The sequence below is a fragment of the Nothoprocta perdicaria genome, unplaced genomic scaffold (genome assembly GCF_003342845.1).
Source record: "Nothoprocta perdicaria isolate Ctin4 unplaced genomic scaffold, notPer1 scaffold_321, whole genome shotgun sequence".
NCBI lineage: Eukaryota > Metazoa > Chordata > Aves > Tinamiformes > Tinamidae > Nothoprocta > Nothoprocta perdicaria.
In genome coordinates, this window is record NW_020455557.1 from 197,519 (window position 1) to 211,548 (window position 14,030).

At 46.5% G+C, this 14,030-nt stretch overlaps 1 protein-coding gene across 1 annotated transcript in view; it reads left to right on the forward strand.

The window, feature by feature from the left end:
* The window catches only part of NECAB2 (N-terminal EF-hand calcium binding protein 2), a 56,937-nt gene that overhangs the window by 26,965 nt on the left and 15,942 nt on the right, over nucleotides 1–14,030 (forward strand). Inside the window, exons 4-5 of the mRNA XM_026043121.1 lie at nucleotides 5,344–5,369; nucleotides 8,494–8,591. Coding sequence (XP_025898906.1) covers nucleotides 5,344–5,369; nucleotides 8,494–8,591 — 124 coding nt within the window. The remainder of the gene's footprint in view (nucleotides 1–5,343; nucleotides 5,370–8,493; nucleotides 8,592–14,030) is intronic.

Sequence of the window (14,030 nt, forward strand, 5' to 3'; positions counted from 1 at the left end):
CTGCTCTCAGTATGTTCCTTCCAGCATATGACCTTGGCCCAAGCCAAGTGTCAAAAAATTGCAGTTTGTTCTGTTYAAGTATCTAATATATACCCCTTATTAGGTGACAAACTCGGCGTAATCCAACACGTCAGTCCCAGAGTGCTTTTGCTACATAAAGGCACAATTTCGTATCTCCTTTGCATTGACGCTATCTCCACCTTATAGTTTTAACAAAGCAGTTTCCCATTTTTATCTCATATTCTCATTTTTGGTGCCTGTGCTGGGGAGCAAGTCTCAATTTTCCAGCGGTTTTCTGTAGCTTTGACTATTATTTAATCTCGCACAGTACAACAGAGACTTGGCAAACTAATTGTTCAGAGCCCAGCCTGGGGATGGGCTAATTGCCAAAAGCAAATGTTGAGATACTGAGACCATGAATTAAAATTAGGTCAGCTTCTTCCTCCTTTTATATCTGTCGTTTAAGCTTGGTTTCACTAAAGCTGTATGTAGGGCAGAAAGCCTAAAAGAGTGCTAGATTTGGGGATGCAGGAGAGACAACTGGCTGGAAAAATGCAAGTAGAGGAAGAAAGAAATCCCTGCACTCTTTTTCCTTGTATTTTACCACTGCATTTGTTTCTCCTACTCCCCTAAACCTGACTTTATTTCAGTCTTAAGCCCTGGAGCAGAGCCTGTGCTGTAGCACTGAGCAGTTAGATACAGTGGTACTTGATCCTGGGGTACTACCCAGTCCTGCTCACTTGCTCCTTCAGAAAAACACACGACTACATTGGCAAGACTGGGACTTAAACCAAAAACCTGCCCTCTGTTTGAAAGCCTGTATCATTCAAATGTTAATATTAGGTGTCTTTGTCACTTCTGGGCTTTTAATGCAAGATCTCAGTATGTTTTTCTTCACAGAAGAGACCTAAACAATACAAAAGTACTGCAGCATCAGGTCAAACAATGTAAAACCCAGCGACTTTCCCTCCATGGTGTGTTGGGAGCTGCTCTGCTGCAGAAAATACCCGTTTGCCTCTCGCTCTGATCCCATGACTTGCTATTTATCCTTCTCCTGATCAGGCCCTGCTTCTTAAAGCAAGAAAACTGTGTTGTATTCAAACCGAAAAAGTGCTAAAATGTTAAATTGAAGCGAGAGGCTTGGAGTGGCAGCCCCGCAAGGCGATCCGAGAGGTGTGTTTGTGGATCAGTAAATGAAAAGGTAATAGTTGGGAAGCGCAGTGCCAGGCTGGGGTGTCTTGTGGCTGTTTGAGCACAGCTGCCAAGCACCTTAACACCACACATGTTTCTTTGCTTAAGGGAAAAGCATAGTATGAGTGACATCAAGAAGCACAAACCAGCATTTTTGAAAACTTCCAATAAAGACAGAAAGAAGAAAATYCACCAAGCGCGCTCTTGAGAGACAAATAATTAGAACCAGACATATAATTTTTATGCAATCATTCTCTTCCTTTCAGAAGAGASTTGGAGCTCGCTCTTGAATTGGTTAATCAAAATCTCAGCTGACTATATGATCGTCAGTGTGGTTCCCAGGGAACTAATTGAGAACATTCAATATCTGCAAATGAGATTGGCTTCCATGGGCGCATCCATCTCTGTAGAAAGTGCTTCAGCCCCCACAATAAACCCGTGCTGCARGGGATCAGCTCTTCAGTGCAAATAGGCAAGATTAGCAGGGGGAACAGGAAAAAACACTTTTCATTTTATTTGTCCTTTCCCCAGAGTACTGACCTAAGAAGATGGGTGGAAAACCTCAGCAGCTGAGTCCTGCTGCTATAATATCCCCTTCAAAATGGACAAAAGGTGACGGGCTCGACACAGGACAGCAGTAGGACATAGGCTGCTGTATAATACCTCGTGTGGAGTCTAACTGCACCAGGTTGGGGTAGTTTCTCTCTGCCGCTGGCTTTTGTTGCTGCTGTCGCACCAATTCCAGGGCTTCATGTTTTTGTGATAAACCAGTCTCCCAGATTGAAATCATTCTTTGCCTTCTTTTTTTCCCCCGCTAATTTATCCCCCAACAAGGAGAACCTTATTAGCCTTACCCAATCTAGTCACAGTAARCAACCCAGTAATAAGGTTGACGTTGCAGGATGGTCCGAATCCATCGCAAGCAGCTGCTATTAAAAAGCGTGTCTCGGGGCTGATGGATTTTCACGCTGCAATGGCAGGATGGATGTGTTGCATCTCACGTGTGATTGCTGGGCGTAGGGTTGCTGTGCAATGCATGGGAAAGCTCGAGGGCTCTGTGCACAAGCAGGCTGTGATGCTGGCTGGAGACCAAGGTGATGGGCTCAGCACAGCATTAAATAATCCAGYTTCTTTATGAAGCGCTGTAAAAATACCAAACACATTCTGCTCCATTTGAAGATGTGCCTTGCATTCCCTCCAGCTTGGTTGTTAATTTTCTTGTGAATAGGCTCCCTTGGGAGCATTTCTGGAGTAGTGGTGTTAAAGCAGATACATGAGGCTCATTTGAGACCCATAAAAGCAATTCACGCAGGCGAGCTGGTGCCAGCGCTAACGCTGCCAGCGACGAACAACTTGGAAGCGTTTTCCCGGCTCAAGTGTGTTTGTTTTAATGCCTTGTGAATAAATTCCCCAGGAATTTCCCAGCTCCTAGGACAGCATTTGCCTCCTGCTGCTGGCTTGCCCCGGCTCATTGTGCCTGCATGGCATCCCGGATGCCAAATAATAGCCAAATAATAACACCCTTTGGGTGGCAATGTGTGGCCCTGTCCCAGACTCTGGTGGCATTTTGCTGGTTTGCGGGGGTCAAGTCTACTGCGAGATATTTCTTGTAGCAGCTGAAAGATGGAGAGGAAAAAGCCCTCAAAACCCAATGACTTAATCTGAAAGCTCTCTCTGGTTAAGTTACTTATAGGCTCTCATTAAACCTTATATTTTCTTTGCTGTCTCTGTGGGCAGAGCGATATTTCTAAGATTAAGTCAAGATCAAAGATTCAGAAAGATTCAAAGATCAAAATTCAAAAAAAAAAAAAGTTGAGGATTTAAATGCAATTTATGAGGAATTTGGCACATAGCAAGCACTGGAAGTGTCTATTACTGTGCTAAACGTCTGCCGTACCTAAGGTGATGCCTGTGCTTGGAAACCAACCGTTGGGTGAAAGGCAGTAAATCAGCCTCCTCGTGCTGTCAGTCGTGCTGAAGAGCCTTGGCCGTGTTATCCTGGGCTTGCTCTGCTTCCCGGCTGCTCCGAATCCTGCATAGCGCGAGTAAATCTCGCTGCGCGCGGCCCTGACTTACTGCTGCTCGAGGGCCACGTGAAATATGGTGAGGATTGATTTTCTGCAGGAGACAGGGACATCTGGCAGCAGATAAAGAGGGCGCTTTAAAGCAAGAGCCAGGTGGGTACCTGGACCCTGGCTGCCAGCTTTGCGCGCTTACATCAGTGAAGGTCAAACCTGGCATATGTTACCAGTACTTGTCTCGTTTGGAGCTGCAGATGGCTGGAGGCAGTTCTCAGGCTTGCAAAGCTGTGGCATGTGGCTTTTGCTGTCTCTTTGCTGTGGCCGATGTGCTCAAAGGGAGCAGTTTGACAACGGTGTGGCTTGGGGAGCTGCTGGGAGTGCTTAGTGGGATGCACCACACTTGGGGCACATAGGTCAGGCTAAGGGCTGGAGAAGAACAGGAAAGCTTTGGTTATATCTGCCTTTTGGGGCTGTTTAATGTGAGGGCATGGGCAAAGGAGGTACTGAATCGGGATCCGGGAAGGTTTTGGCATAGCTTTCCTGAAGAGCATGAAGATGGGCTTGGAAAGTTCCCCAGCTACTTAGAATAAAAGTTACTTAGCTCCTGGCTGGTCTCCAGCGTTTCTATTGCTCTGCCTGCAAGAATTTCTCCCTCTGTGGGGTTTGTGCAAGTTATATTTCTCCGAGTTTGGAAACTAATGATCAAGAGTGACCATCTGCGACCTCTTAGAAGGTATCTGGATGTACATTTTCCACTGCTGAGGCGCWGAGATAACTCAGCGCGGCTGCTGTGTGGACTTGAAAGCCCATCCTCAGATGCAGTAGTGCTTTCCAGCTACACGTGTTGGTTTGTGGTCTCTCCTAAATGAAAATTGGTTCTGCAGGTGGCTAAAACTGGAGGGTAATTTGTTTGCAGGCTCATTTGGAGTCTCACAGCGAATGCAGAGCTGTGAACTGAAGGCAGAAATAAAAGCAGCCTGTGATTTCAGAGAGCCTCTGTTTTCTGCGATGGGGAAGTAGCTGAGCAGGGCGGCTGCTGATGCAAAGCCTACAGCTGTCCAAGCCAAAAATGCTGTCTTCTGCAGACACTTGCCAGGTGGTGACTGGCGTTTGAGCAGCCTGTCTGGCAGCTATTTGCTTGCCATGAAGACGAGACTTTGATATATTTGCAACTTATGAAGTCCCATTATGTTTTTCATGTGTTTCCCACTTAGATCCCGGGACATCACGCCACAGGCTGAAATAGGAGGAGGAAAGCTCAGGCTTCCCTTCTCTGTTATCTTTTCCAGCTTGAGATAACTTTCCTATTGGAAAGTTATCCCACTTGGAGGGGATARCTTTCCATCCCACTTGGAGGACTTTGCATGTCTTTTGAAAATAGTTGGGTAGAAACCAGCAGGGCAAACTGCTAGGACGTTTATCTAGTCAAATTATCCAAATGTGTTTAAGTGGTGGTGGATGGTGAGCGGTCAACCTTCCTCTTTGTGGCCAAATGCCTCTAGAAGAGGATGGAGGGATTGAAAGCTTTGGGTTACGAAGGATGGGAAGCAGGCAGGGAAATGCAGGCTGGAAATGCAGAGGAATCTGCATTTCCAAGGATGGTCAAGGGTCAAGGATGCAGCAGGGTTTTGGGGTTCACCAACACTTCTGGAGAGCAGCCAGGCAGTGCCACCGAGGCTGCAGGAACCTCTGAGCAATGAAGCATTTCAGCCATCTCTTTGGCTAATCCACTTACCTTGATGGGTTAGACAGATCAGGGATGGAGTTTAGTTAAAGAACCAGCTTAGMAGCCCGTGAGCGGATTGATAAAATATAATTCCATTAAGAGATCCTCTCGAGCCTGAACGGCACTGGTGTGTGGGTGGGAAGCTGTCTCGGATGGCTTAGGGCAGCTCGTGTGTCGGGATGTTGCTGCCTCCACCGGATGGTTCCACACCAAAAAGCAGCGGGATGGTTGTGTCCAGAGGCAGGGCAAGCAGGAGGAATTTTCCAAGAGGAAATTCTTCTTGGCACCAGTCCCCATGGGCACAGGGTCACTCACCTAAGCCTATCCCAGCGCTGTCCTCGAGGTTAAAACCTTCTCTTTCTCTCTCTTTCCCTCTTGCCTCCCTGCCTGGCTCTGCTCCCGCAGCAACGTGGACACGAAGGAGCTGTGCGGTGAGTACCAGCCCCTGCTGGGCACCGGGTCTGCCTTCCAGCAGTGCCAGAAAACTGCTAAAAAGCAAAGTTGACCCCTGTCTCCGTGGGGTAAAGGGTTTCTTGGGCTGTGCCAGAATTAAAAATAAGCAAGCTCACATAAGACGAGAGCTGGGGCCGGTTAGCAGGCTGCAAGGTGGCTGTGTGGGACCCTGGTGGCTCTAATGCAGGTGGCCCCGGCTGGCAGAATTTTCTTCATTTTCCTGCAGCACAGACAGGCTCCAAGCTGGAGCATGACAATGACGGGAGTCGGTTCAGTAATAAGGTGGAGTTTAATATCTGGCACATACCCTGCAAGATCTGCTCTGCGCTTCATTAAAGTAGGATCCCTCTGTGACACCAATAATGTGCTTATCCTTAGGCAAACCTGCCTGCTTTGTAGCAGGCTGGTTAAAATACATGTAATCCTTCTGCAGCTCAATGAAATTAAAGACTGAAAAGCAAATCTGCAGGAACACTTTGGTCCATACCTTGTTTCAGCAGGGATTGCCTCATGCGGGTGTTTCTCAAGGGCTTAGAGGCAACCTTCATCACTAGTTACAACCTTAAAGGTCCAGATTTGAGCAGATGAGGTGGTGGTTGTGTAGGGTTGAGTTCTGGTGAGACGATGGTTGTGTGGGATTTTTTTAGGCCTCATGTAGTGAGATGCCTCTCACTGTCCGAGCTGCCACAAACCGCAAGGAAGTCCCCATCTTGATCTAGCTTCAACCAATTCCTRATTTATTTGGGGGCAATCTGAGATGCCTTGTGCTTCAAGCATTTTTATTTAAATCCCTAATCTGATGAAGTGAGATAAAATTGCAGGGAAAAATGTTGCATTTTTTTTTTATTGGTCCAAATGGCAAGTTTTCAAGCACGCAGATTTCCTCAAGCCTGCAGCAAAAGCCCCTTTCATTGGAGCACTAGGTAGATAAACCAACCAGTTCATTTTGTGCAACGTAAATGGTGTTTAGTCACCCAGAGATCCTGGGTCAATCGTGTTGACTACCTGCTGTCACCAACCAAGTGCTTTCTTATTTGCTTGTCCTTCTTCCAAGAGGTGTTTTATACATGAAACCTCATCTCGTCAAGCTGGAAACTCTGGTCTCTCCTTTGGAAGCAGTTGCACCTTGTAGTATGTTGAGAGCATCTGGAAACGGACCCTCGGACTTGGCAGCTTGTGAGGGAAGTTTAGGATGAGTGAGTCATGATCGGGTAGCATGCTGTAAAGCTCTGTGGCTTTCCAACAGTCACTATTAACAAGAAGCATTTTGGGATTGCAAAGATAATTTATTGGGCTTATCACAGCAGCTCTCCCTAATTAATTGTCTGGGAAATAATATCAATGTGTTAAAATGGGAGATGATGACATGGGATGCTGCTTGGCCCTGTCTCTCCCTGGGCAAGCATGAGAAGCRGGGACAGGGCTTCCTCCGAGGATGCATTTACACCATGCGTGTGGAGCACCAAACCCAGTGCCATCTCTTTCCTCCATGTTTCTACCAGCACAAGCCAAAAGAGTGGGATCAGGGAAGCTGTGTGGCTGAAAGAGATGGCCAGGATACCAAGCAAGGGCTTTCCCAGGGGAAAATCACAGAATCACAGATTGGTTAAGGTTGGAAGGACCTCTGGAGATCATCTAGTCCAACYTTGCTGCTCCAGCAGGCACACCTAGAGCATGTGGCACAGGGTGGCATCCAGGCGGGTTTTGAAGGCCTCCAGAGAAGGAGACTCCACAACCTCCCTGGGCAGCCTGTTCCAAGACTCTGTCACCCTCACAGTAAGGAAGTTCTTCCTTACCTGGAGATGGAACCTCCTGTGTTTCAGCTTATACCCATTTCCCCTTGTCCTATCAGTGGCCACCAATGAGATGAGTGGGGAAACTCATCTCCTTGGCACAACAGCCCCGCATTGCAGCGGCTGGGCATCTCCTGGGCATCCATCCCATGTCCTTGCCACGTGCGCAGGAGCTGTCTGCAGAACCAGCCAGAGCAGCAAGATCTCAGATGTTCCCAGGGGTACCCCTGCGAGCAGGGAGGTATAACATACATAAGATTAAAACCATGCGCCTTCGTAGTTGTAAAAAAGAGCAAAGATTGGTGCTGTTCTCCTCCCAAATGCTCACTCCCCTTGTGCTTGCAAGGCGGTTGGTCACCATCAAGAGCTGGGCTGTGCCAGGAGAAGCCCTTTTCCTTCTGAAATGTGTGGGCCCTCGCTGCTTATTTTAGGACTCAGAAAGAGATTGCCTCTCCTTTGCAAAACTGCTCATCCTTTTCTTTGCCTGTGAAAGTAAACAGGCTGCTTGGAGGGTTTGGCTGGCAGCAAACAGCAAGCAGCTGCTGTCACTCTTATGGTGACATCCAGCTTCTGCCAAAATCTTCCTCCCCTTGGATAGGTTCTAAGGCCCTAAATAGATATAGGCACTTCTAATGAAGCTGAGAGCGCCTAATTAGTGTCTAATTGTCTCCTGGAGTTTGTTTCTCRTTGAATTCCACAGTGGCGTCGTCTCCAAATGAATCTTTGCTTTTTTTTTAATGTTGAAGAAAAGCACTAGGAGCTTTTAACAAGTAGCTTTTAACCATAGTTTATGTCAATCAAATGGCAATTGGTTAGCTCTGTGTCGACACCACAAACTTAGCACATCCGCTGCTGCCAAACTGAATTTCCACTATCTCCATTGTAAATATCTAATTGCAGGGTTTGGTAGCTCCTACACAAAACTGTACCAGGACTAAAACATGTCCCTGGAGCAATCAGTTCTGTGCTTTTAGCAGTGTTTTACATTAGCACAGAATAGTAGCGGTTACTTGGCCTGAGTCCCCCTTGGTCGTAGGAAGCAAAGGCCAAAGGCAGGTGGAGACTGGATGGATGCCCGACCACATCACACTAACCTGGTGGAAATCACTGGGGAACATCCCTGGCTCCTTAAACATAGGCCCACACAACCAATTACAACATCTGCTTTCAGGTTATGGAGCATAAAAACGTAATTGAAATGGCTTCTCCAATGTTCTCCTTCCACCAAAGTAGACCTTGCTGTGTGGCGTAGCCTTGAAATACTCAGATACCTGAACACTGCATGTCGTGTCCCTCTTGGTTTCCTCAGACTATTTCGCTGATCACATGGGAGATTATGAGGACGTCTTGGCATCGCTGGAGACCCTGAACCTCTCCATCCTGAAGGCGATGGACTACACCAAACGGGTGAGTCCTTCTTGCTTATCCTGGCTTGTGTACCGTGGCCACAACGATGGGGAGGAGCAACCTTTTCCAGATGAAAATACAAATGAGAGGGTGAGCTTCATCAAGAAGAAGAGAAAATAGCACAAATGTCTTCTCTGCCCAAGTGGATCATTGCCAKGATGTGAAGATGGTGGATGTTTTGATTGGTTTTCGCAATCTTAGGCCAGCCGGTGAAATCAAGGGGCAAGTTGCTTGTGAAGCAAATGGTGGCACAGAGGTCTCRTGCCAAAGCACTGTACGTTGGCACATGCCATGGGTTACCTGCTGTCTTGCTGAAGTAATAAAATGCTGTGGTTGTCCATAGGCAGTAAGGCATGCAGACCTCTTGGGTGTGATTCTGAATGCAAAAATAAATCTTGTTAACTTCATTGGAAGCACTTTGGGAAACATTGTCCTTTAAAGCTGCCGTTAAATACAGCTTCTGTGTTGGAAGCTGTACTGAGTTCCAGAAATAGTCATGAACGTTCACAGGAAATCCCTCCTAATACTTGAGTAGATGCATGGGGTTGTGCACTTGGGGCGACTGGGCAAATGGTCTATTTGTCCATGMAAGCCCCAAAGGAGGTGCACAAAGATGTGTTTTATACATGCAGTGAGCCCCCAACTTCCTTGGAAACGAGCCACCATGCACCTTAGCGAAACTCCTACCAATAAAACCTGGCGCTGCTCCAAAATCATGYAGAAATTTAATTACAAGTATCTGGAGGATCGGAGCTGCTCAGCCACAGAAGCATCCCCGCAGAGCAGCGAGTGCTTTATTTGATATCTTACCGAGGGAGGAAAGTATTTACAGAGCCAGTGCTYCTTTTAAACCGTTTTCCTCTTCTTTCCATATCATTTAATAAAATAGCTGCACRTTACCAGTCGTATTAATTACCTCAGAAATATTTTAATTCTCGTACTGTTTACTTTTGACCGCATTTGTGTCGTGCATTTGCAAGAGAAAAGTGGTTTTTTTCACTGATGAGCAGTAATTTGGTATACTGAAAACTGAACAAAATAAGGAGGTTTTGCTTTTTGCAAGCATCTTTCTCCTAGGGGCAATCCAGATGGAAATCTTCCTTCCATTTATCTTGGAAAGTAAAGGAATTACTTCACATTAGAGATGTGGCGATGAGAAGTTTTTAGAGTTAAAACAGGAAATAGCAAAAATTTCTCTCTAGGTGTGCCTGCTTGAGCAGGAAGGTTGGACTAGATGATCTGTAGAGGTCCCTTCCAACCTTAAATATTCTGAAATATTCTGAAATATTCTGATTACTAGTCAAGAATTTTTACATTTATTTTTAACTATTATTTTTAATTTGTGAGGGGACCAAACACGTATTCAACATGTTTGTGTTTTCCTGAGTTGAAGGAACAAATCTTTGACCAAATCCTCATCTGTCTGAAACATTTGGGTTTTTTTTCCAGTCTTGGCGAGGAGCAGGGGAGAAAACAAAGACAAAACAGTAAAACTTGTATCGTTTTTCCTTTTTTTTCTGGTTAGATTGTTAGAAGATGTTGCTTCTAAATGTCTGAAGCGAGTCCCATCCCAGCATCTCCTCGTTGCACTTCTTTAATCAGCCCCTGTGATGTGTTTCTCCCCACCATGTGTCAGACTTTTTGGCAAGCAAACAAATGTAGCAAGAATTATTCACGGAAAAGGTGCTGGCAAATAAGTGTTTCGTGAAGAACGTTGGCTCCCTGCTGTGATTTGTGAACAAAGTGGTACAAACCTCATCAATGAATTATGCAAAAATAGTCTCTTTGTTCAAGTAAAAAAAAAAAAAAAAAGTGGAGGAGGAAGGGAAAAAAAAAAGGAAAATAAGCTGTGTTAGGTGGTAGAGAAACTCATCCTCAGTGATTAGCTCTGGCAGACTTCCAGGCAGCATCAGAAGCTCTTCCAGAGTGAAAACCATTGATACGTTTATTTTTTTGAGATCCAAAGTTTCTTATGATGTGTTTTTTCCTAAGAAGGAAAAAAAAAGGAAAGTATTTTCTTACTAGACTTTCCAGTTTTAGTGCCAGAATTGCCAAAATGGAGTGTCAGAAGAAAGCTTCTCATAAAAGGATATGGCCAATTCCCAACTGGGATGTTTTCCCATTCTTGCCTTCAGCTCGCAGGGCAGGCTGTTGGTAGCACCAGGGAGAGTCAGGCTGGTCCAGCTCATCTCCTTTTGGAGAACTTCTAAACAAGGCACCCAAAGCCTTATCTGCTTTATCTGTTTAGTGATGCTGGGTCTTGCTGCAGCCATTGAGGCTCATGTGTCTAAGCTGTTGCTTGAGGAGCATTCAAGACCGAAGCTCTGCTGGTTTTTTGGAGTGTCAATGAGGCTTTTGCAAACGTTKGTGGCTGGGCTTGGTTTCAGAAAGCAACTGTGCCACCTCAGAAGTCCTTAGAAACTGTAGGCTCCTTTTTCCACCACTCGTTAGGAACCGCTGCTGTTCTTCAGACAAACCCAAAACCTCATCCTGATGGAGACGGGGGCCCTCGGGGCGGCTGTGTCTGTGTGGATTCCCTTGCTGCTTCCCCTTTCTCTCCCAAGAAAATTCTCCCGATGAAAGACGGAGATGAATTTTTGTGTTTTCAGTGGCTTGTAATGACCAATTTGCTTAGGAGGGAATGTAATTGCCTTGGAATACTCTGTAGGCAGTTTTCGCTTCAAACGAGGCTTTCAAATTGAGTCTGCATCTGTCTCTCCACTTGTTACCCATTGATTACATGTCCAGAAAGGGTGCGAGTCCTGCTGAAAAATGAACAGGATGAGGAAGGAGAGGCAGAGAAGATTGGCTCATTTAGGATGTGCTGGCGAGCTCAYAATATTCCTTATAACTGTATTTCCTTGTGCCTGATGTGGCTGCTACTCRTGGGCCCCTCTGCACGTGCAATGAGGGTTGGCTGGACTTCACATTGGAGACCTTCAGGGCAACCTTTGGGGCAACCTAGGGTGCCAGGGCATTAACCTTTACTGAGAAGAAGGCAAGAAGGAGGCTTGGTGAAGTGGCTGTTCCTGGGGTGTCGCAGGTGAAGGCTAAGGCTGCTGTAGACCCGCTGCCACGTGGTAGCCCGCAGAGGTGTCTCAGGCCCTGGCCAGGTGGTCCAGATGCTGCTCTGGAAGCCCCTGGTGAGCCGTGGCCCGTGAAAGCCGGCTGCTCGCACCCTGCTGCCCTGTCTGCTTTGTAAGGCAAAGGAACCCTACCAAGGCACGGATGGAAGCTGTGTTTCATAGGAGCAGATGGCATCAAAGCGCTCCCTTGCCTTCCCCTGATTTCCTTCACCTTTCACCCCTACCTAATACTGCTGTCCTGAGCTGTGCTGCAATAGGGAGACCTCCACAGAGACGTGCGAGTGTTCATGTCCTCATAGCCTTGTAGAGCCCGTTCCTTCATGAGCTGAGGTGAAACTCCGCTTTTTATCCCTCAGTTGAGATATGCAGCTCATCAGGACTGATTCATAGAATCATTAGGGTTGGAAAAGACCTTCAAGGTGATCATACGTCCAACCAATGGATGTATGGTTCAGTCTCGGGTGTTCTTTCTGCTTTCTCTCCCAGAGAAGGCTTTCCCGAGAAGTTTGCATCCCTCAGCCTTCTTTTCGCTGCATAATATCCAATTTGGATGTCTCCCGTGCACGCTGGCTGGGAAAACACCCGCTGCTACAACCAGGAAAATAAACCTCCCCACGTTGCAGCTGCTTGTTCACTAATATTTCACATATTGGCGTTTTATACCAGGGGGCATATTTATGTCAGATAAGGCATTTTATCTGCCAGGTGGGGATGGGAAGTGACTGCGCTGGAGAGGCAGCTTTGAGGATGCCCCAGAGACAGGAATTGTGCGGGTTGTCACTCTGGGATGAGAAAGGAGACAGCTTTTTCCTGCGGTTGTAACAACTAATGAGCCATATGTTGTCACGGGGGCATTTCGAGGCTGTTCATACAGACGTATACTGGAAACCTGGGGGAAATGAGGGAGTCATCCCGGGCGCAGGCTCATCCGTCAAGTCTCAGCCTCTCCACCATGGGCTCTGAGCTGTGGGAAGCAGYGGACACTTCAGGGGCAGAGAGACGTGATGTCCTCCCTTGGTAATTGCCTTTCAGTTGAGCCTTTAGTTCTGCCTTCCTCCTTTGCCTCCTCCTCCCCTCGAGATGCACGGTGCAAAATTCAGATAGCATTCAGAGCAGCCTGGAAGATGGATAAGGAGAGAGCTTGGGGTTGTCTGGCCCTAGATAAATATCAGGTTGGCTCTGAGTTTGCTCGAGATGTGGAGTTTGGGAGGYTGGACTGTGCTTCTGCCACGATGCCAGCACAGAGTTAGGTTCAATGTGGTTAAACCTCCTGGAAATTGCCCTGTTGTGTCCCTCAGTGCCCCAATGTGCTTGCTGGGTCCCAGGTGAGGACTGCAGAAACTCCAGATTAAGCTAAGTCCCTGTTAARCTGAATCACAGGCTTGGAGCTGTGAATGTCACGCGTGCCATGGGGACAAGAGAAGCAGCTCCTGTGCCTGGGCTGCTGACAAGAGGGAGCTGTTTGGCTTGTAAAACACTTGTGCTTCTCTCTACTAAAATAATCCTTTCAGCAGAAGAAGAAAACTATTGATCATTTGAGAATAGTCCTCATTCCCTCCATCTCTTGCTCCATTTAAACGAGTCTTACATGCAGACTCTAAATGTACCCTTCCTTTATGTTGGGTTGCTGAGGAGAAACRCGTTGCAGGCTTTAGAGGAGAACTATGGTATTTAATTGCTGTTTATATTTCACACCTTAAAAGACAACTGATTATTTCTTGTTCATAAAAAGAGASAGCAGCAATTATCTTGTGCTGAAGCAGCTCATAAAGTATCAGCAGTAATTAGATTCAGTGATGGAACATCTCATAGAGCAAAACAAAATCTGTCATTGCAATTATTTCCCAATACAGCAATGTCCACGTTGCATTAAGATGACAGCCAGCTAATCTGCAAAAGGCAAAGTTAAAAACTGCAAAGAAAGAAAATGAACTTTCAGTTCCAAAAATTGCAAAYTCTCATCTGCAGGTTTATTGCACTGACAGCAAATATCAAACCCAGTAGGGCCCTTTGCACTGGTGTGCAAAGTCCCTTGTCTGATGGTCAAGTGGATGCAGACTGATTTGGGATTATTTCTGCATTGATTTACCAGCCAATAGCACTTTGATTGCGTTACATGAATTTATGCAAGCACAATGCATCTTAATGGCCAACAGCTTTTATTGCGAGCCGCTCAGGAGTGAGACTTTCCCTTCTTTGTTTTTCTTCCTCTTCTTTATTAAAGGAATAACAGCGTGTGCCTGATTTTCATCAGGGTCTTATCAAATCAAATGCTCGCTCTCAGCYGAAATTCCTCCAGGGCAGGAGCCTGCTGTGAAGACCCTTGTCTTGTCCCCTTGCGCTTAGACCTGTC